This window comes from Notolepis coatsorum, assembly GCF_963971535.1.
Source record: "Notolepis coatsorum genome assembly, chromosome: 11".
Taxonomy (NCBI): domain Eukaryota; kingdom Metazoa; phylum Chordata; class Actinopteri; order Aulopiformes; family Paralepididae; genus Notolepis; species Notolepis coatsorum.
In genome coordinates, this window is record NC_140175.1 from 32898216 (window position 1) to 32921023 (window position 22808).

General features: G+C 41.3%; 1 protein-coding gene across 4 annotated transcripts; it reads left to right on the plus strand.

Annotated features, from left to right (window-relative positions):
* The first annotated feature begins 434 nt into the window (after positions 1–434).
* ak1 (adenylate kinase 1) lies at positions 435–21726 on the plus strand. Of its 4 annotated transcripts, none has more exons than XM_084324324.1 (7): positions 435–543; positions 14468–14506; positions 16593–16628; positions 16775–16938; positions 17755–17871; positions 18751–18942; positions 21643–21726. In XM_084324324.1, the coding sequence occupies exons 2-7, from the start codon at positions 14500–14502 to the stop codon at positions 21706–21708; spliced, it is 582 nt and encodes a 193-aa protein (XP_084180450.1). In that variant the 5' UTR covers positions 435–543; positions 14468–14499; the 3' UTR covers positions 21709–21726. The 4 variants fall into 4 exon arrangements, with proteins under 4 accessions (XP_084180450.1, XP_084180451.1, XP_084180453.1 ...); XM_084324325.1 differs by lacking the exon at positions 435–543 and adding an exon at positions 11615–11675; XM_084324327.1 differs by lacking the exon at positions 435–543 and adding an exon at positions 11662–11680.
* The last annotated feature ends 1082 nt before the right edge of the window (positions 21727–22808 follow it).

The following is a 22808-nucleotide window of genomic DNA, read 5'->3' on the forward strand; positions in this document are numbered from 1 at the left end:
TTGGTCCGGGGGCGGTTGGTATGGTCCGTGTTAAAGGAACCACAACCCAGTATGCTCTTCACTGATAACGCCCCGCAGCAACTTCCTCATTAACATGTCTCTTCCTGATTGCCCCCCCCCCCCCCCCCACCCTGTATCTCTCTCTGTCCTCTCTGTCTCATGCACACTTCTCTCAAGTGAGGCACGAGAACATTTAAAGGGAAACGCCAGTGCCCCCCCCCCCCCCCCCCCCCCTCACGTGGAGACTCTCCAACCTGATGACATGAACCAGTCCTCACAGCAGTGGGCACAGTACAACAGCCCCTCCTCTCCCTTTCCTCTCTCTCTCTCTCTCTCCCTCGCTCGCTCCCTCCCTCTCCCTCATCCCCTCTACTCTCGTTCCCTCCTACCCAGAATGCAGTGCGGCGCACAGGCAGGCTGAGCCGTACTATAAAAAGGCAGTGGAAGGGGGAGGGAGGGGCCGCTGCTCAGACGTACAGGGATCCAGGGACAGCTTCCCCCGCACTGGGATATCTAGAGCCGCAGAGCGCAAGAGAGAGAGAGGTCAGTACAGAGGACAATGGCTCCATACAGGAGGAAAGCGCACGGGAAATGACAGCGACTGGGAGGCTAATTGTGTCAGTGGGAATGAAGAATGGACCGATCAGAGGGAGGGAGCGTGTGAGTGTGTGTGTGTGAGCGTGTGTGAGCGTGAGCGTGAGTGAGTAGGCAGGGCTGTTTGACAAGCTAGAGAGAGAGAGAGAGAGAGAGAGAGAGAGAGAGAGAGAGAGAGAGAGAGAGAGAGAGAGAGAGAGAGTGGCATGGTGAGCATGGAACCTGATATCTATATGAGAGCTGGTAAAGAAAAGAAAAAGCACTGAGGAACAGTTTGGAGGGTGAACATGGATGACTCGTTAGGTGTTACTGTGTATAGTGCAAGTCCTACCACAGCCTACGGACGACATGCCCCCCCGTTGGTAAAGACGGGGGTCATTCTGCGATACAGGGACTAATTGGATATGAGTGTGTTTATCCGTGCCTGCATCTCTCCTCCACATCCCCTCCACTCATCCCGTTTGCTGCCACTGTGTGCCGTATATTCAAACACACCCCTCTGCCTGTCATGCATCCATTGCCATTTTAAACAACAAGGATCTCATTGGCCTTATTTTCACGACAACACGACTTCTAATGCCAGCGCTGTCCACGCAGAATGTACTTGGGGGTTGAATGCTATTGACTCTTGCCGCGTCGATCCAGGCAACCGAAGCCTCCAGCCTGGAATCCCAGCACACACACAATTCCGTCAGAGTTCCCACACACTGGATATCACGATACACTACAGTCACAGCAAACAGTGCATCTTTCACTGTCTGTCTCTCTGTGTCTCTCTCTCTCCTTCTCTCTCTCTCTCCCAACATGGAATATCTTAACTCACACACTGCTGACGTCAAAGGGGTCTCCTGTTCTCCCTTAAAGGGCCACTGCACTCATTAACGACGCAGTGTAGGAGCCTATAGCGAGCATATGAGACCGCAACAATGGATTAAGGGGCTTATTGCTAAATACTGTGCAACACTTCCGTTAGTTTCAGGGGGGTCAGGCAAGTCCTAGCCATCTCTCTCTGCATGTGCTTATTCAGAATGACATGCTATCCCCGAACAGCTGCAGAGCGACGGGGTCTTTTTATAGCGAGACAGCGTGTCTGAAAGACAGTAATAACGCATGGTGTAGGGCAGGGGTCTCAGTATCCTTAGATGTTAATATTGGGTGATTGAGGTCAAAGCCCTGAAGCTCATGGTTTTTTTGTGTAATCTGTACAGGAGAGTTGTATGAGCGCACGTGTGGATACAATGAACTAATTAATTAATTACATTTATATAGCGCTTTTCTCATACTTTACAACGTAGGGTTAGGGAAATTGCCTCCTTCACCACCACTGGTAGCACCCAACCTTGGTATGGATACCATACACTGGCACCCGGCACACATCACACCACACAATGGCTGAACGGCTCAGGAGACAGGGATTGATATCAACCAATTAAGGGGGGAAGGGATGATCAGGTGGCCTTAATGCCAGAGACCTGATTGGGAATTTGGCCCGGAACGTCGGGGAACCCCCTACTCTTTACGATACGCGCCCTGGGTTCTTTAACGACGAGATTCACGCAGGACCTCGGTTTAGCGTCTCATCCGAAGGAGTTACAAAGTCTCTCGCCCACGTGTGTTTCCACACAACTCCACATCAATTAATTAATGTACTGGGAGAGGGCGTACAGCGGCACGCTTGGCAACGCATTATCTATCCAGCTGTAAGAGATCCGTGCATTTTAGAGAAGGAGCGAACAAAGGCGGATGTAATTGAATGTTTTTCTTACAGTCAGCGCGGCCCACAGAAAATACCAACACCTGTAATGCAGGTACAGTCCATCTAGCAGACACCAGGTTATAACTCTCATCTGGAGGTCGTAGAACTCTGTTGTTGTCCCAAAAAAATATTAAAACATGTCCTGTGAGTCCTGTACTCCTGGAACGTGACAGCAGTCGCTGCGGAAGTAGTTATGTAGTAGTTTACAAAACAAAAGTACTACATAAAAAATAAAAATACCTAAAATGTTCAGTAAATGCTTGAGTTCTCCCGCTGGGAAATTAACCCAGGAGGACACTCACATGGGAGGCAAGTGCCTTTACCTCAAGACTACCAATTAGTTTAGATTACTGTAGTACTTTATTTCTGTTTTCTGATGAGACCACAATACGTAGCCCATGTTCATCGCAATGGCGATTCTACTGAGCAAACGCTACGGCTCTGTGACCTGCTTCAACTCATGGTCTCTTTGTGGGCGACACTGACAATAAACACAAATTAAATCACACCAGCCTTTAAACCTTTAAACATCCAAACAGGGCAACATTATCCTGCCCCAATAGGGAGGTGTAGTGGTTTAAAACAAATAAAGCATGGACATTGGCATGGTGTACCTTTCTGTGCGTATTCATCCACAATGTATAGCTCAACATGAAACAATTTGCAATGAATCGTAAAAATAATTACATATCATTTTATTTCAACCAAAAATGCTTAAACAATAATGTTAGTGATAGACGGGTAATTCGTTTTGTGCAAAAATGGAAAGCTTGCCAATGTTCATGAGGCAGAATTATTACAATAGCCGATAATACATTTTCCCAATGATAAATCCCTATACGGGTGGACCACGCGGGAAACTAAAGTGACGTCAGACTACACCTCCCTATAGCCAACACAATATTTACAGAACTTTGTGGGAGGAAAGTATAGAGCCTCAATGTATACATATTGTCACAATGCATACGTTACCATGGTAATAGTGTAGTACACATACTGTGTGCACCAGGGATAGTATACATTTCCATCTTCATACTTTTCGTGGACAGTAGTATACATTTCTGTCTTCATATTTGAAAAAAAACTTTTTTTTGGAAGGGCACTTGGGGCAAAAGGGCAGGGACTCAAGCCCCCCTTCGGCCCTATCTGTGCACGTCAGTGGTGTGAACCCCACCACCCCTCCATGCTCAGAGCTGTGCAATGTACTGTTACAACACATTGACATTACAACTAGGGTAGGACATGTGGCGTCTTCATATACATTACAAGATGTCATCCCAGGTCTAGAAGCTGCATGTTGTGTCTTTAACGCACTTGATGGGTGTAACTGCAGCTGCTTGGGATAGTGACAGTGTGTTCACCCTATTAGAACCAGAACATGCTCCACATGCCAAGGAGCCTGAGCATGGCACCATAATAGGCCAGGGTGGGACTCCCAAAAAGTCTTGGTGCTGACTCAGGCCTCCGAGTGACCTTTGCAAAGACCAAGGGGTTAACGGCGCCTGACATGAAGTGCCACCCGAGAGGCACCAACACTAGTGCCAGCAGAGCGTATGCTGATATTGAGACTGGAACACTATGGCTGACTTCCAAATCAGGATCCAAGGAATCATCCCTTTAGCACACACTCTGCTTTGGGTATATAATTATATATATATATATATTTTTTAAATATATATATTATAATAAAAAAAATTAACCAGTTTTGTCCCATTGAGATCAATGATCTCTTTTACAAGGGAGTTTCAAAATAAACACATAGACAAAATTATATTATATAATATATTCTGTATAATAGTCCAAGGAACAACTCTTGACACCAGACGGTTGAATGCCAGTCTGCCATGTACTAGAAGTTAAGGTAGCTTGGACAATGTTCCTTCTCTTCACAGATCTTGCATGGTTGGTTGGTATTCACAGTGTTGGGGAAACTACTCTAAAACTGTAGTTTACCAAACTACTGGCTACTTCACAATGAAAAGTAGTTAAACTAAATCTTAACTGCTTTCAAACGCCTTTTGTTTGTCAAACTAAAAGTAGTTCAACTACATCCAAACTACTATGGCGGAAAATTATCACAATCTGAGTCTGTAATCTCATATAGTTACAACACATGACATTGAGTTTAAGTGTAGGCGTGTTTGATTTAGTGACAAGGGCAGGCAAGCCCTAATTTTTTTTTTATTTGATTTGAAATCTTTATTTCGAACATGCAATGAATACAAACAATAACAAAAGCAAAACACAACTCAATCTACATGTTCGAAAAGGAGTAGGAAGAAGTATACTTATTTAATCATACCCCTTTTCCACTACTCAAATGAGTGTACTATTTTAAAACATAAAACAAAAAAAAATAATATATATATATATATATATGCAAAACAAAAACAAAAAAAACGATATATGTAAAACATGAAAGAAATAAAATAAAAATGTAAACACCCGTGAATATCAAATCCCTTCCTCATCCCTGTACCTCGTGAACATCATTTCCTTATACATCAGTTTGAATTGTCTCATGTTTGGACATTGCTTTAGCACCACATTTAGACTGTTCCACAGTTTCACTCCACATATCGAGATGCAGTGTCTTCTCATGGTAGTGCGTACATTAAGAACTTTTAAATTGAGTTCTCCCCTCAGATTATAACCCCCCTCCCTATCAAAGAACAGTTCTTGAATGTTTCCTGGAAGTACATGACCTTTTGCTTTATACATTAATTGTGCCGTTTTAAATTCCACAAGATCATTTAACTTGAATGTTTTTGACTTTAAAAATAATATGTTTGTGTGATCACGATAACCTGCAATGTGAACTATCCTTATGGATTTAAGCATACACAAGAGTGTGTTTTAAGGACGGGACAGGGAACAATTATTAACAAATAACTACCTAAACTACATGCCCAGAAGTAATTAACCACTGAAAAAGCTAGTGAGAATTTAATGTAGTTACATTTACATTTAGTCATTTAGCTGACGATTTTATCCAAAGTGACTTACAAAAAGTCAGCAAGAGGGGTACATCTCTGGCAGCTAAGGGTCAGTGGCGTTGTCCGTCATTGTCGTCAAATAATTAGTTCAATATATAAACATATAAACTACTAAACAACTACTGCAAAATGTAGTCAAAGGATAAGTTCGCTATTTTGGACCTTGTACTGTATTCGCTGTCCGTCTACCATGCACCTGACACATAGAGACCATCATTTCACTGATCGGTCCAGTATTGAGCTGCATGCTCTCATTGGGCTACAACAGCAGACAATGGGCAATCATAAATCATTTGCAAAAACAACGATAAAAGTGCTTTTTTACGAGAAGCTCAGGGTGTATTCCTACCGGGAAGCATTCGGATTGCAATACATTTTTCAGGAGAGTATACTGAGGCCGGTAAGAATACACCTTGAGCTTCCCGTCTGGGAAAAGCACATTTATCGTTGTTTTTGCAAAGGATTTACGATTGCCCTATTGTCTGCTATTGTAGCCCAATAGTTATACATGTAGTTAACTACTCCCCAACATCCAGTATCCTAACGATTTCAAATGTTGTCACCTTTCCAACCCCCCCCCCCCCCCCCCCCCCGAATATCATATCGTTATCGCTATGTCTGCTATGTTAATGTTTGTTTCGATAGCAGACCGTATCCATTTGATACAGTACATATCAGTACATATCATGTCTCCGGGGGAGAAATATGATTTCGATCACAGATTTTTGAAATATTGATATCAAAGACGCTGCCCAGCGTCTTCGGCGATTAAAGTGTTAATGTCACTGTTTGAATCCCTCCCAAAGTGTTAATGCTTTTAGTGTCATAGAAACGCCAGTCGTGCCGGGGGAGGTGGGGGATTTATCTATTGATACAAAGATAGAGAGAGAGAGAGAGAGAGAGAGAGAGAGAGAGAGAGAGAGAGAGAGAGAGAGAGAGAGAGAGAGAGAGAGAGAGAGAGAGAGAGAGAGAGAGAGAGGGGGTACAAAATAAAACAAAGATAAAAAGCTCATGGTTCTGCTGCAAGGAGCAACCTGACGTACATGTACAGTTGCCCTCCAGGATGCTTCCACACATCGTACCAGACTCCCATACTGCTGACAAAGCCAGGTTCTCACTGATCTCACTGGTCGATACTGACTCAGCACTTTAGTCGTCGTCTTTGTGGTCTTATGATGGCTAAGTGTTAGTTAGTAGTAGAGATGTTCCGATACCATTTTTCCCTTTCCGATCCGATTCCGATACCTAAGCTTTGGGTATCGGCCGATACCGATATTTATCCGATACCAGTGCATACAAAAAAAAATTAAAAATTATATAAATACTTTTTTTTTTTTTTTTTACAGATACCGTTATACTGTTTTTAGTAATAACTGGAAAATAATGGTATTTATTCAACAACAGGTGATTGTATAGATTTGTATTAGTATCATTAATCAATGAGTATGGGCTGCAGCACTGCAGATATACCCTACTCCAATGATCCACACGGTAACGTTATTAAGCTAACTGACCTAGCTCGTCTTCCCGCATTGACATTTGATAACGTTAGTAATAGTCAGCTAACGCTAGTCAGTAGCTACTTAACTTAAATACAATTCACCGTGGGTGCATTATTGTTGATAGACGGTCACGGACAGCGTTAGGTCCTGGAGAAAGGACAGGCGATCATCTGATTTGATGTAACGTTAAAGCGGATGTTGTTCCAACTAGCTATCTTTCCAGCTAATCATAACACCAGCAAAACACATCCCGTCCGAGCTCCCCGTCACACCGCACTGTCGGGGACAATGGAATTTAAGAAAGTGTATCTGCTGTTAAAATGACACAGCATCACACTTTAAAACATGTTCATTTTATAATCCTCACTCTCCGCAGGACTCGGCAGGAGATAAATTACATCATGGGATCGGAGGCTAGAATTTACGTGTACTCGCCGATACCGATACCAGCATTTTAGGCAGTATCGGCGGCATTTCCGATACTGGTATCGGTATCGGAACAACTCTAGTTAGTAGTGACACTATATCAGTACAGAACATGGAGTAATACCTCATATGACACTATATCAGTACAGAACATGGAGTACTACCTCATATATGACACTATATCAGTACAGAACATGGAGTACTACCTCATATATGACACTATATCAGTACAGAACATGGAGTACTACTTAATATGACACTATATCAGTACAGAACATGGAGTACTACCTCATATATGACACTATATCAGTACACAACATGGAGTATTACCTCATATATGACACTATATCAGTACAGAACATGGAGTACTGTAATACCTCATATATGACACTATATCAGTACACAACATGGAGTAATACCTCATATATGACACTATATCAGTACAGAACATGGAGTACTAGGGGTGTAACGGTACGTGTATGCGTCCCGCGAATTTACGGTACGGCCGCCACGGTGCGGTACGCGCAGCCATAAGACGAATACGCCCCACAGCGCACACACGCGAGTCGCACATGCAGGCACTCGCGAGGTCCGTGCGAGAACAGCGCGCGTGGCCGGGCACACCGAGTCAGACTTCAGAGCGCCGAAAGTGCACGGAGGAAGGCACATACATTGGAACAGCTGCAGGGTCATTATTCTTTTGTTTTCTTGTCATAGCTGTCAACATTGGGATTTGAAAAAACTGGAGATTTCGCCCCGCCCGCCCCCCTCCCCCGCCCCCTCCCAATGTAGTCTCCTCACCCTCGTATGTATATATTTTCTGTTAGGATGTTTGTTGACAGCTGCTCTCTGCTTAGCTGCCTCGTCGCTGCCATCTGCTGGTCAAAACCTGTATGTACCCAAGGACTGGGTGAACTACTAATTGCTACATTAAATTAATCAGATACCTGGTTGAAAGTGAAATGCTGTGTACATCCCTGCATTAAATGAATGGAAGTGTCAGTGTTTCTGTAGAGGAGATGGAACGCCTGCTCTTGTCAGCACTGCACAGCCGTGGAATCGCAAGGCCATAGATTTAGAATAGATAGAAAGGACACATTGTGGTGTATCATAATTAATTTGTTGAATACAATAGGATTTTTATAACGTTGACACAAATTAACGAATATTTACACTAAGTTCTCTTTTACCTCTTATTTAATTAATTTATTAATTTAATTGTAGGTACTGTTTATATTGTACATAGTCCTGTGTGTTGTATATTGTGTCCTATGTTACTTTTGTGTGTATTGTCTCTTTCTATATACACCGTGGGAAGGGGGGCACGTAATTGAATTTTTCTGTATGTCTTGCACAAATTGGAAAATGACAAAGTTGACTTTGACTTTTAACATGTGTCTATAGTGTCAGACACTAATTGTAATGTTAAAAACGGATACTGCTGTAATATAAAGTGAAATTCTACCATGCCTCAATGTATCAACTTTAAACATACACTAAATGTTAATGTTAGAAATGTTAATTTCCATTATTTCCACCATGTGCAACATTTCCTAAGAACAGCAATGTCCATTATATCAACTCCAAATCTGTGCTATGAGCTCAATTCTCCCGGTGCATGCAGAAGTAGAATTGCTGTCTTGTTTTGGATGAATGAGTAGAAATGAAAAACGGAAATCTTGTTTTATTAAAGTAGTTTTGACATGTGATATAGATCAAGATATTGTTTCATTGTGTATTGATTAGCTTTACATTTGCGCTTCATTACTTTACAAAAGTTATACTGGCACATGGGTCTAATACAGCAATGGATTATGGGTAAATGCAACGTTAAAGCAGTGCCAATGTAAGACTGACTTTACATTAAACGAATGACAATAATATTGTATAAAGTAGGGTATTATTTGGACTAAAGAATGGTGTTGTCTCACCCTACTCTCATGTTGAGGGAGAGCACCATACATTATACACTGAGGCCCCGTTTAGACGAGCGTTTTGTGAACAGAAACCGCAAAAGTCATCTTGCGGTTTCACTTTTAATTTTACGTTTAGACAAGCGTATTGGGATGGAATTCTGCGTGCAGACGACGCTGTAACGACTCGAGACGACGGAGCCCCACTGTCACACGATTGGCGCATATGTCACATGACGTGCTGTGAAGACCCGCCCTACTCTGCCTCTGATTCGCAGACTGTGGATGGGGAATGTGATTGCACCAAAGCAGAGTCACTCACAGACAGTGGGTCCACTCACGCCGCGGGACAGATTCTTGTGTATTTAACCCTTTCACTGCCACACGACAGCCGGAGGAGCGCTCGGCAGTAGAATTCTGCAGGGAGTAGGATTTTGCAGAACACCGGTTGTGTGATAGTAAAGGGTTAACCTTCTGTCGTGTGGCAGTGAAAGGGTTAAAAGTACTGCCAATGTAGCCTTCAGGTGATCTCCGTTGATATAGTCAGACATACTTGCTTTGTTTACGTCTCGGCTACTGGCGCATACCTGCTACCTGTGACGTAAGCAGTACGCGCGACCAGTGACAACCCTTTCGTCATCGTTTTAACAGATTTATACGGTTTGACAGTTTAGACGAAAGCGCAAAGCTTTTGCGTTTCTAGGAATTCCACCCTGGAAGGTAGTCTCACTTTTTTGCGGTTTCACCGCGTAAAAACGCAGTTTCCGTATAAACGAAAGGCACATCCGTAAAAATATTTTTGCGGATTCACCTGCTAGCGTTTCCGTCTAAACGGGGCCTGAGAAACCACGGCCGATAGTGAGCTCTCCGGGAACAACCCCACTTTGCCCAACAGTTTGTCTGCAACCGTCTTCCGGTCTGACTTCCGATTCTAACGCTATAATCTACACTGCTTCCACCTCTCGTCACATAGGGGAATTGCAGCCATTTTGTATAAATAAAAAACAAACGTGAAAAATACGGGAAAATATTTAACGGGAGGATGGCAGGAGAGAAGGTTGAAATACGGGAGAATCCCAGGAAAAACTGGAGCGTTGACAGGTATGTTTCTTGTTCGCCCAATAACGTTAACCAAATTAAACCAATGGAAAGAAACACACACGCGTCGCCGACACACACACGCGCCAACAAACACATCAACATTCTCCCCCGCCGGACTCACAGGCACAATCAAATAAAAAAAATAAACATACTTTTCCGGACAGATCATCTGAGCTCCTCTCCAGTTGAACTGTCTGCTACTGTGTTTAAATCCAAATAATCCTCTACCATTGTTGTAATATGTCATCTGTTCTCTAGTATTCAGTCTCGTCGTGAAGTTAAATTCTCTCTAGAAGTGAAACTGAAACTTATCAAGGATAAATTGTTAAAGGGGCAGTAGGCAAGTGGATGCCTGAACACAGAATGACACCAGTATCACTGACTACCACAGCAAGCATATAGACAATTATTCTATTTAATAATAATAATAATTATAATAATGATCATAAATATAATATAAATTAATGTATGTAACGAACCGTGGCTTCTGTGTACCGTTACACCCCTATTACCTCTTATATGACACTATATCAATACAGAACATGGAGTAATACCTCATATGACACTATCAGTACACAACATGGTGTACTACCTCATATATGACACTATATCAGTACACAACATGGAGTATTACCTCATATATGACACTATATCATCACACTATACTGTATAAAGAACATAGAGTTCTTTGACAAACAGGACTTTAATCTTCTGTAAGAAACATTCATATTGTGTTATACTGTGTGCGTGAACAAGGCAACAGCTTCTGTGTGTAATGAATTTTTGAAGCCTTTATAAATAATGCCTTCACCATTTACACATTTCAACGTAATGCCCTCATCAGGACATATACAGTACAAGGTTAATAGAAAGGCATGCTTAATGGTGCATTTGGCCGGTCCTTGTCAACCTCTAAAGTCGCAAAATCATGTGACTAAGTCATATTTACTTGAGGTAATAGCGTCCGGGTGCGCTAGTTAGGTCAGAACGTCAGGACCAACCTGATCCAAGGCAGCAGATTCAGACAGATGTTCTTTATTGACCACAAGGGAAATTCATTCTTCTCCGGTCAGTATGCTACATACAGACAGACAAGACAATAAATCAATAGAATAAGTCAATAACACCACTGTAAAAAAGAAAAAAGCTCTGAAAAAAGCAGTTGAAAGAAATACTAAAAACGGTTCACCTGTTGAACCAGTTTTTTGTTAAGGGGCCATTCCAATGTTCACACCCTTGGCTTCTGAGCTCAAGTCACATGGTGCAGGCGTGCAGCCACTTGAGTCAAGAGATTTGTTTATACATGCCATACCACAACACGCCCAACCCCTCCCTCTCCGGCTCTCTAACAGGGCAGGACGAGCAGACAGAAGCACACAGGACAACCGTAAGGTCTCCTTATTCAACTACATATCGATGCTGAGCTAATAAACTGGTTGGCTGTATAGGGAAGGGATTACGTTAAGTATTGCTATGGCCTGTGGCTTTAGTTTGCCTCGGCAGTGTTGTTAAATAACAGGTTGTTGAGGGGTGAAACCAGACATGCAATGATACCACTGGCCCAAGTCAAAGATAAAGTATACCTATTTGTCTACTTTTTATGTATTCAGAAAGTATACTAATGTCGTGTATACTACTTTTGATGTACCTTTGGTTACTTTTGCTTAGCAAAAATAGTACACTTTTAATAAGTTTACTTATTAAATTATTATTATTATTATTATTATAACTTAAGTTTGGCAAACGTCTCAGTTTTCTTTTTATGTACTTAGATTACACTTACACACTTACACTATCATACTAAATGATGTGCTTTGAATTATTACGTGAAAGCTCATAAGAAGTACCAAAAATGCATTGCTCTCAGAAAAGTACATGTGGGTAGAAATATACATATACTTTTTTTTTTTGGATCCACTTTTTCTCCTTATTTTTCTATTTTTTCTCCCATCCCAATTTCGCCTCGCCAATTCTCCCTTCAATTCTCCCCTCCCCTGTCTCAAACATTGCTAGACTATGCCTCCCACTGGTCGGCTGCAGTGAGGACCAAGCCTTGCATCACGTGTCCCCTCCGGTACACGAGGAGGCAGCTGTCGCATCTTTTCACCTGCACAGCGCGATCTCTCAGTGGCGAGGAGTAACGCGTGGGAGGCTCACGCTGCCCCCGTTACTTCCTGATTCTGCTGTACAGGCGCACAAACCGACCTGTAGGAGTCGCCGTCCACAACGTCCGATCCCCACCCACCAGCTTTCCCACCCCTAACACTGCCAATTGTGTTAGTATGAATGACCAGCCAAGCTGGTAGCAACGCCGAGAGCTGTGCCCAGCATCTCCTGCGTTAGTGGCGAGCGCCTTGCCCACTGCGCCACTTAGCCCCCCTCACATAAATATACTTATATATATATTTGACTTGGGTGGGATAGTGATGATAATGCTTCAATGATTTGCACTTAAGGATTTGATGATTTGGTTAAGTTCCTTATACCTGAACCTCTATTGGTGTCTGTGTGGGGGTGTTGGAAAGCTCTTGTGTCTATCAGTGCAGTTCACTGCAGTAATGTAGTATCTCGTCTAGAGATGCTGTGCTTCAAATAACCTTCACTGGTTGTAGTGGATCTAATTAACAGGCACAATTCACCTATCTCAAACCTCACCCTCTTTTCTTGATCCTCAAATCACAACTGTTACTTAGGAGGAAAGCTTATTTATACAGTTGTGATTGGAGGATCAAGGAAAGAGGGTGGATCTTGCGATATGTCAATTAACCCTCTTCAACTTTTTCTTTGTTATTTGTCAGTGATTAGGGTGAGATTCTGCTCATGTTTCTTCAACTGTAGAGCAAGTTAATTTAGTCTTAAAACTAATTTGTTTATTTCCCAGTTTATGTTTGTAAAACACATTGATAAGCCACAAGGTGCGCTAGAACGGTTGTTTAGGTTAAATGAAAGGTGCTGTAAGTGATATAGTCATTTTGGCTAACTTCCTCTCAAACGCCCCTTGCAGATCAAATATTAATTAAGATCAAGCAACTGCTTATCCTATTTCTCACCTAAAATGTTGTCAGAAACATATTTTAGTGGACTGTTTAGGTGGAAAAAGAGAGTTTACGAGCAAGCTACCACGTTCTTCCTTTGACCCATGCCCAACTTTACGGAGTTCTCTCTCCTGATTGGATAAAGTGGGAACGGTATACCAGAGAATATATTGTCTGTTTACTGCAAGAGTGGAGGGACTGGGAGACCCATGTTACTGACCAAACTATATCAGTGATGGCTGTCGGAATGTAGAGCTACTTAACACTTATATTAACAAACCATACCACTTAGAATACCACTTAGAATACTTTGAACAACCTTGGTTCTCTGAATACCACCTGTACTAATGGGGTCGTCTTATAATTGTGCTCTGTAGGTGTCCCAGTAAATGGATTCCTTGCAATCTCAAGATTCATATGACATCGATGACTTTGCACTCGCTTAAAAACTGAGCCCGGTACGGCCTTCAAAACACAGTGGCGGCGCAAGGTTGGGATTAAATTTGCGCCGCTAGTATCTAGAAAGTTTAACCAAACAGCTTTCAGATTCCACGGCAGGATGTGCCTGCACATAACGTTGGCTGCGCCGTGGGTCTGGACGGTATCATGCTTGCTTGCCTTCCAGGCCATTGCTGTATAATGACGGTACACTTGATCCACTACACAACTTAATTTCCATGTAGTCTTGGTGGTGTTTGCTTGTGTAACAAGCCTCGAGGGAAGAAATCCTTCCCAATTACTGGATACTGCTCTAGATAACCAAACAGCAGTAACTGTGTGTGTGATACATAGAAAAACGTTTAAGTTACTTGATCTTCCGTCCTGTCAAAGGTATTGTTGGTACAAAGATAGCTAGTTTATCTTTTAAGTAATTTTTCCCAGTTTCACTAATTGCACAATTACTGCTTTTGTAGGTATGCAGGTTTTTTTGCAGGTATGCACTGGACATGAAAAGCAATACTCTTGCTTTTGCAGGGTCTCTTCATTATGTAAATTCAGATTTTAATATTTGTCCTTATAGTAGTCTGGCCGCATGAATAGTCAGACTATTTGCATAATGCTCAAATCCTATGAGTTTGTGCTCGTAAAAATATCCGCCTCATCTGACTGATTTCCTTTATTCTCTGTCTCTTCCATCTCGCAGTTAAAGGAATAACCCTCAACTAACACATCACAATGGCAGGTAAATATCACATTGCATGGGTTTAATTCAATACATTTAGATGATTGATTGAGTGAATGATGTATACAGTGATTCATCCATCTGTCACTCACCATTGATGTTGTTGACTCTGTTTTTCCTGGGCTACACTGCCACCTGCTGGTCATTGTTTAGAATACATCAACAACGCAGGTCAATGTCTTCATTATGAAAAAGATTTGACACTGAGCAGAGGTTTGAAAAGGACTCATGTAAAAGGAAAGAGGGTCACCTTTTCATGGCAATTTTCTCTAAATGACTTCCCTCACATTAAAAAGATTTCCCCCAAAATGTCCCTGGAGATATAACCACCAAATTCCAGATACTACTTCTTACACATCACTAATCATTGATAATTTCCAGAGCATTTTCTTGATATCGTTTTCGATGTAGCGTGTCTTTTCTTATGAAATAGACCGAAAATGTGTTTGTGTTTCTTCGGCATGGTAGTTATGGTATTATTTATACCATAACTAATCAAAATAAAGCAAATACATAATTTTGTATGCAGGCTACTAATTGCAATTTAGTTCCTATTTCACGGGACAGTTTCATTTGCATATTCGAATTACACAGATAATTACACAAACATACAGTAGATTAGTTAAAAACCAGTTAACAATCTCCCTCAAAAGTGGCCATTTTAGTTTTAGTTTTTGAGGACTGCATACTTTTTTTGCAAACCAAAATACTATACTTTATACTTATAGCACATGCATGAAACTGGTCTTTTTGAAAGATGACATTCTGAGGTTTCTGATACAATAAAGAAAATTCACTTTTAGTGCTAATGAAATAGGGTAACATAGGTCTGAACATGAGTTGTAGAAAAACGTGTTACTCACGCTAGTAGTTAGTAGTCCAGAATTAGTATTTCCAAAAAAATTGGTATGGCTGAAAAAACACCCTGGGTCCATAGCCTGAAGTCTTGTGTGGTACATGTCAAAAAATCCGTTCAGAAATGAGTGATTAGAAGCGATTTTGGTAAAAAGTGAGAGCTCAGAAAACGATCTTCTCATAGACTTCAATGCATTCGATGGAGAATTATCTTCCTGTTTTGGCTCGTGACTTTTCACCTAGATCCCTGATTTGCTCATTCCCACGTGGGATACAGTTGGAAAGCCTGACTCATGGTTACAACCCTGTTGAATCATTTTCGAGATCGCCAAATGATTGACGGAGGTAGAGGCTCGAGAGTCGGGAGTGGTATTTGAAAAAATTAAAAGTCTGTCGTCTACTTCGGCGCACGCCTCACATATCGGCATGTAACTTGAGAACCGCTGAACAGATTTTGACGCCTGAAACGGCTATCGACAGGCAACAAATAGGGCTTAATTTGATATATATATATTGTATTAAAAGATATTCACACCCAAGCCGCTAGAGGTCGCTGGTGGGCAAATCGTCCTCAAGAGGGCCCACATGTGGGCCGTTGCATAATTGGTAATGTCTAGATCCCATAGCCCGGGAGGACGTTTTCATGGGAAGCGTCACTTTTTGGACCAGCTGCAAAGTTCAAATTTTTCCAGCTGCAAAGTTCGTAATTAAAAAATATCATTAATCATCCCTTACTTTAAAGTTTCCCACAAACCTAGAAAAGTAAATGTACAAATCACACTCCTATGCAGAGAGTTGCATGACTTTCCACTGTCAAACAACTGTTTTGCAGGCTATATGTGCCTGTGTGCGCAAACATCATTCCTGCCTGTGGGGTCTAGACACCACCATTGTGCCTTCTCATTCGCCACAAAGCATTCTGAGGTGACTGACAACAGTCGCCGCGACAACACTGGGCTCAAACTTGTTTTGGTGCTGCTTGCTAGTGTCACTGACCCTATAAGGCTAGCTAGTACAGTCAGTCTACTTACTATAGTGAATCAGCCTCACCAAAAATCAACCATGGGAAATGGCTGCTGTACCATCAACACATATCTAGACACATCTTGCTCTCCAGAGGGTCTGTATACAAAATACTTTGCTACATTTAAGAGGCTTGAGTTGAAATGCTGTGATTGTAAAATTCCTTGATGCACATTCTCACCTGTCTCACCTTACATGTTCCTTTCAGACAAAATTAAGGACGCTAAGATCATTTTTGTCGTGGGTGAGTCAATATTTCATTTTTTTTTATATATATTTCATTGCTATGGCTACATGTTGAGACACAAATGATCAAATCAGTCTCATGCATTGAACCGCTCCATCAGATCAACAAAATAAACAACTTTCTTCGTTTTGTGTGTGTACCAGGTGGGCCCGGCTCTGGAAAGGGCACACAGTGTGAGAAGGTGGTGGCCAAGTATGGCTACACCCACCTGTCCTCTGGAGACCTGCTGCGCGCTGAAGTGGGCTCCGGCTCCGAGAGGGGCAAGAACCTCCAGGCCATCATGTCGAGAGGAGAGCTTGTGCCCCTGGTAAGACAACGGAGAGATATTCACTCCAACTAAACATGACAAATATGTCTGTCCTATAATAACAACGAGGCCTGTGAAGCTTTGAGTAATTTTGGCCTCATGGTGGTACTATTCTCACAAAACTAAAAACTCCTCAACGGGTTGATGCTATTTGAAATGTGTTGGTACTTGTGATATCCTAACGTCGATATCTATATAACGTACAACTATAGGTCACTTTTATTTCTCAAGAATATTCAAGTGATGCTCGCTACACCTCAGGAACATGAGCAAAAGGTGTCATTGAGGATTCTACCCGTTTTCTGTCCTGTTCTTCTTTCAGTGCAGCAGTTTTTCTGTTCACTGATTCTAAAAGAAAAAGCATTTGTTTGTGTTTTATCTGGAACAATCAGTCAAGTCAAGTCAAGTCAAGAGTTTTATTTGTCACGGCATACGGATATACAATGAAATGCGGGTGGTCTTGCCCGCAACGATGTGCAATTGGTACAACATATAATAGAATCCAATACAAAAATGTGTGCAATAAAATTGTGCAATAACAGGTAGCAGGTAACAATTCAGTAAAAAAAAACCTAATGCAGGCAATTCAAATATTTTGTCATTCATATGTGTATAGTCCCTGACAAATTGTGGACCTTGAAATGATAAGATTCACACACATTATACAATGTAGCTCTACCAACAGGTCAGTGCACGTGGGTGAATAATTTCTTTTTTTAACGTTTATTTAAAAATTAAAACATTTGCACTTTGGGATGGAAAAATCAGTTTGTCACAGCAGCGACAGCAGGGTGAGCAGTATGTATGTGCTTTCAGGACACAGTGCTGGACATGATCAAGGATGCCATGATCGCCCAGGCGGACGTGTCTAAAGGCTACCTCATCGACGGTTACCCCCGCGAGGTCGCGCAGGGCGAGGAGTTCGAGAAGAAGGTAGGAGGGGAGAGCTCGTTCTTTTTAAGTGCAATAAAAGCTTTTCACAATACGGTTCTTACTCAACAGGCTATTTTGAAAGGATACCGAATGTACTCAGGAGGAATGAGCATTTCATGTAACCGTCACATTTCCAATAGGCTATCTGTCCATCATGAGGCCTATAAGCTCAGGGAGCAGTTATGTAATCAAACCACTACATTATATATATATATATATATATATATATATATATATATATATATATATATATATATATATATATCAAGCCACTATTCAGTTTAACATTTATCCAATGTAATCTCTATATTAACACTCGTGCATTGTAACAATAGACAATAGATTAGTGCTTGTAGCCGCAATGTTGGAAAGGACGGGTACCTTATTGCCTAGCAACGGGGTGTCGTATTAAATTGAGCAGCGTGAATTATGGATCACTTCCAGATATGTAAAACAACCTAATTAAATCATATCCTGTTGTCGATCTAGTTAGATATATAGCCATTCAAACATAGACATATACAGATATGGTAGGCTGGTAATGTTCAAGCTTGTAAATTATTATATAAATACTATGCTCTGTACAAATGGAATGAACTACAGAAAACCTTGAAATTTGAATATTTAATTCCGTTAGAAGATTTTAAAGTATTGAACTCTGATCATTGCTTTGGTCTTAATTTAACATTATGTCAGAAAGGTTTATGTTAAAATGTTGTATACTATAAAATCAGTTAATGTCATGCTATGTGGTGGTTCATTGGCACCACGATATAGCACACCCTCATAATGCTTAAATATATATAGCCATGCTAACAGTTATGCTATCTAATCTCTATATAGTATATATTATTTATGGTCATATACATTCGTCCACAGATTGGAAAACCATGCCTGTTGCTGTACATCGATGCCAGGGCCGAGACCATGGTCAAGAGGCTGATGAAGCGCGGTGAGACCAGCGGCCGCGCTGACGACAACGAGGAGACCATTAAGAAGCGCTTGGACCTGTACTACAAAGCCACCGAGCCCGTCATCGCCTTCTATGAAGGCCGCGGCATCGTCAGGAAGGTAAACACATACATAGATTACTGCGGCAGAAAATCTTAGGAAGGAACACACCAACATTCTGGGAACATCTTCTCCAGACAAGAAGATAGATACTAATTTCCTACTATTTTTTCTTCTCCATGTTTATTATATCAAATTGACTTTCTTCTGTATTCTTGGAATTGCTAAATGTTGTTACTGACCCATCCTGCATTCAGGGGTGTACACAAACATTCAATCCAATAACATAATTTTTTAATTAATTCCACTTCCTGCCTTCCCATCATGTACGGCTTTATTCCCATTGGTCCTAACATCAACATTTTGCTGCTATCTTTGGTTAATGTTTAAATCCCTCCCCCAAGTAATGTCCCGCCCCCAACATCCTGTTTAACTGGGAAACATCAGACCACAAAGGTGAAACACACTTGGAATGTCATTTTGTGGGCTATTTAAAACAAACAGAATGAATGTAAGAATAGCCCACCACCCCCTTTGATATATAACCTTTGGAGGTTAATGCATGGAATATTGAATGCTGCTAATCCCTGAAATAAAAGAGCCTCATCTAGAATCTCTACTTTCACATGATTAAAGGCAGACACAGCAACCTCTAGGCAAAATAACTCCTCTTGGTACTGCACTTTGTTACATTTTTTGTTTTGGTCTGATGTGTGGGGATAAGGAAAGGGCTCCTCTGCTGAAATGCAATAAAATACAATTAAAAAATATATAATAAGTTACTATATAGCTATGATATAATATTCATTCATTCATTCAACCTTTATTTAAATGGTTTATTTAACCTTTATTTAATTCTCAGGAATTTGGTTCTGCCCTCATTTTTATTGATGCTGAGATTACAATCGGCAATAATAAAACATAACAAAGATGAACTGGTTAAAGCATTCAAAAACATTAAGATTTTGAAGCATATTTTTTAGTGCTGTCAATCGATTAAAATATTTAATCGCGATTAATCGCATGATTGTCCATAGTTAACTTGCGATTAATCGCAAATTAATCGCATTTTTTTTTTAATCTACAGATCTTTTTCAAGTTCCAAGTTTTAATACTATTATCAACATGAGAGTCAACAAATGCTTGCTTTATGCAGCCATTTAACACAAAAGGATGACCCTCATGCATTGCAAATTTGCATCAAATTCAAAACAGAGTGATGCACAAAATAACTTAAAAGAAAATAATAATTTAAAACAATGAATAAAGTGTGCATGAAATAATAGGGGAAAGAAAACGTTAGGAACTTGTTACATTCACCAACACAAGGGCTGAAGACTCACCCCCCCCCCTCTCTCTCTCATACACACTCTCCCAGCTCTTTTTCTCTCTTGCCCCTTCCTCATCTCTCTCACCCCCCTCTCTCTATATATATATCACAGTCACACACACACACACACACACACACACACACACACACACACACACACACACACACACACACACACACACACACACACACACACACACACACACACACACACACACACACACACACACACACACACACACACACACACACACACACACACACTTCAGAAACAAACATAGGGCATCAATAATACACCTGAGTGAAGTCTAGTAAAAAATTCTTAAAAAAAAAAATTCTTAAAAGTTAATCGTGAGTTAAAAAAAATAGTGGTGTTAATAGAATCGGGCGATAACACGTTAATACCGCGTTAACTTTGACAGCCTTATTTTACAATGTCCCAATGTTATCAGGGTGTCAATATTCAAAGTGCTTTTGCTTTGTAGGTGATTCCACAAATCTTGAGCACAATCTTTCCGAGTTCGGAATTGGAACATGTAGTGTAATCCAGGCCTGAGAGTGCAGGTTTGATAAACTCCTACATTGAAATCTAGTAGTGGATTGTATGGAGTCAGCCCAACAATAGCAAATAGTAATGTCTGCATACAGATGGACATTAATTTACAGGTATTTAAAAACCAGACAATATCATTGCTATCAATTGTAAAAAGGACTGGTCCTAAAGTTTTACCTTGAGGGACACCTTTTGTTATTGATAAAACATTACCCACTTTGAGGCATTACTATCTATCAGAGAGGCAGTTGTGGAACCATCGATAAGCATTATGGTCACAATATTTAACAATCTATGTAAAAACGGAATGATCAATTGTATCAAAGGCTTTTGACAGGTTCATGAATAGAACAGCACAATGCTTCTTTGTATCCACCCAATAACATTTAAAATGAAAGATGTTCCAGAGATGGTGCTAAACTATGGTTAGCCCTGAAACCAGACTGGTGAGGGCTCAACACAGAATACCTAGTTAGAAAAGTCGTAAGTTTTATATAATAACTTATTAAACCGTGAATTTCTCCAGACTGGCAAAGTGTGAGGCGTGGCCAGCAATAGCAACCCCTCCCCCGAACTCCAACCCACACATCAGACCAAAATAAATGTAAACAAACACAAATATTTAAACAAAGCATTACCAGGTGGGGCTCATTTGCCTACAGATCACTGTTTGATGCCATTACAGATTATATTTCTAAGTACATTTAACAGCAAATACTTCAGTGCATTTACTCGGGTAAACGTTCAATTTCACGTTTACGGGTAATATTCTATTTAAATGTCTACCGACGTATCACACATGTGTTGTGTATGTCTCTCACTGCTGCCTACTATACAAGCCTTGTGTCCAATGTCTCTCCTTGTCTCTCCTCCCCAGGTCGACTCTGAGCTGCCAGTGGACGAAGTGTTCAGCATTGTTGCCAAAGCTATCGATGCCCTGTAGTAAAGCAACGTGACTGGATGAACTTTGGCTTTGGTCATTCTTTTTCTTTCTCTGTGTTCAACCCTCACCAACCTCCCTTCATAAAAAAAGGCCATTATGGATCATTGATGCCTTAATAACTATACCCTGCAACTCCCTCAGTCATAAGAATACGCCACGTCCATCTCACCCAGCCAGACAACTCACAGCCATCAGTGCCAGCTTGTCCACATTCTCTGTGTATGTGTCTGTGTGCAAACCGCCGTGTATGTACTGTATGTTTGTGCAAATGGTGTGTATATGTATGCGTGTGTGTGTGTGTGTGTTTGCCTGTGAACTGTGTGTAGCCTATGTGACGTCTCACATTGAAAAGGACCTTCACCTCGAACTTTCACTCAACTACCGCTTAATTATATTATATTATAATAATATAATAATAATATATATTATATTATTTAATAGTCTCTCCCACTGAAGAGAGAGAGAGGGTACAAAGGGAGTTTTATAGGATTGTGCATAGGTTAATGCAATGAGAGAGGGGGAGAGACACACAGAGACAGACAGAGAGAGAGAGAGAGAGAGAGAGAGAGAGAGAGAGAGAGAGAGAGAGAGAGAGAGAGAGAGAGAGAGAGAGAGAGAGAGAGAGAGAGAGAGAGAGAGAGAGAGAGAGAGAGAGAGAGAGAGAGAGAGAGAGAGACTCTGCTGTTAGTAATTACATGAGCTGTCAACACGTACACCACTCACCTAAATGTACACCGGCCTGCGGCGGTCCACTTTACAGAGCAGGTCCGCTCCCCCTTCCCCTGCTATACCAGGCAGGCAGAGCGCCGGGTCTGTGGGAAAACATGTAGGGTCAAAACACACCACTGACCGACACAGCGACCATTATAGCATTATATCATTCAGGACATTCAGCCTTCACAGAGCTCCGCTCCCATATAGGATTTTTGGGTTTATTTTTTAGCATTTATTGCTTTTCATGGTCAGACATGACCGACAGATGAGGAGAGGATGAACAGGAGAAGAGGCGGGGATAGACATGCGACAAATGGGAGTCACCGGGAGTGGGAAGCGAACCCGGGACGGCCGCTTCGCGACGCAGCGCGATACATGATGTGCTA

Excerpts from the sequence above, each read along its gene's own strand:
- ak1 (XM_084324324.1), top strand. Across the intron at positions 16,629-16,774 it reads TAAGATCATTTTTGTCGTGG|GTGGGCCCGGCTCTGGAAAG; the intron begins GTGAGTCAATAT and ends TGTGTGTACCAG. Across the intron at positions 18,943-21,642 it reads GCCGCGGCATCGTCAGGAAG|GTCGACTCTGAGCTGCCAGT; the intron begins GTAAACACATAC and ends TCTCCTCCCCAG.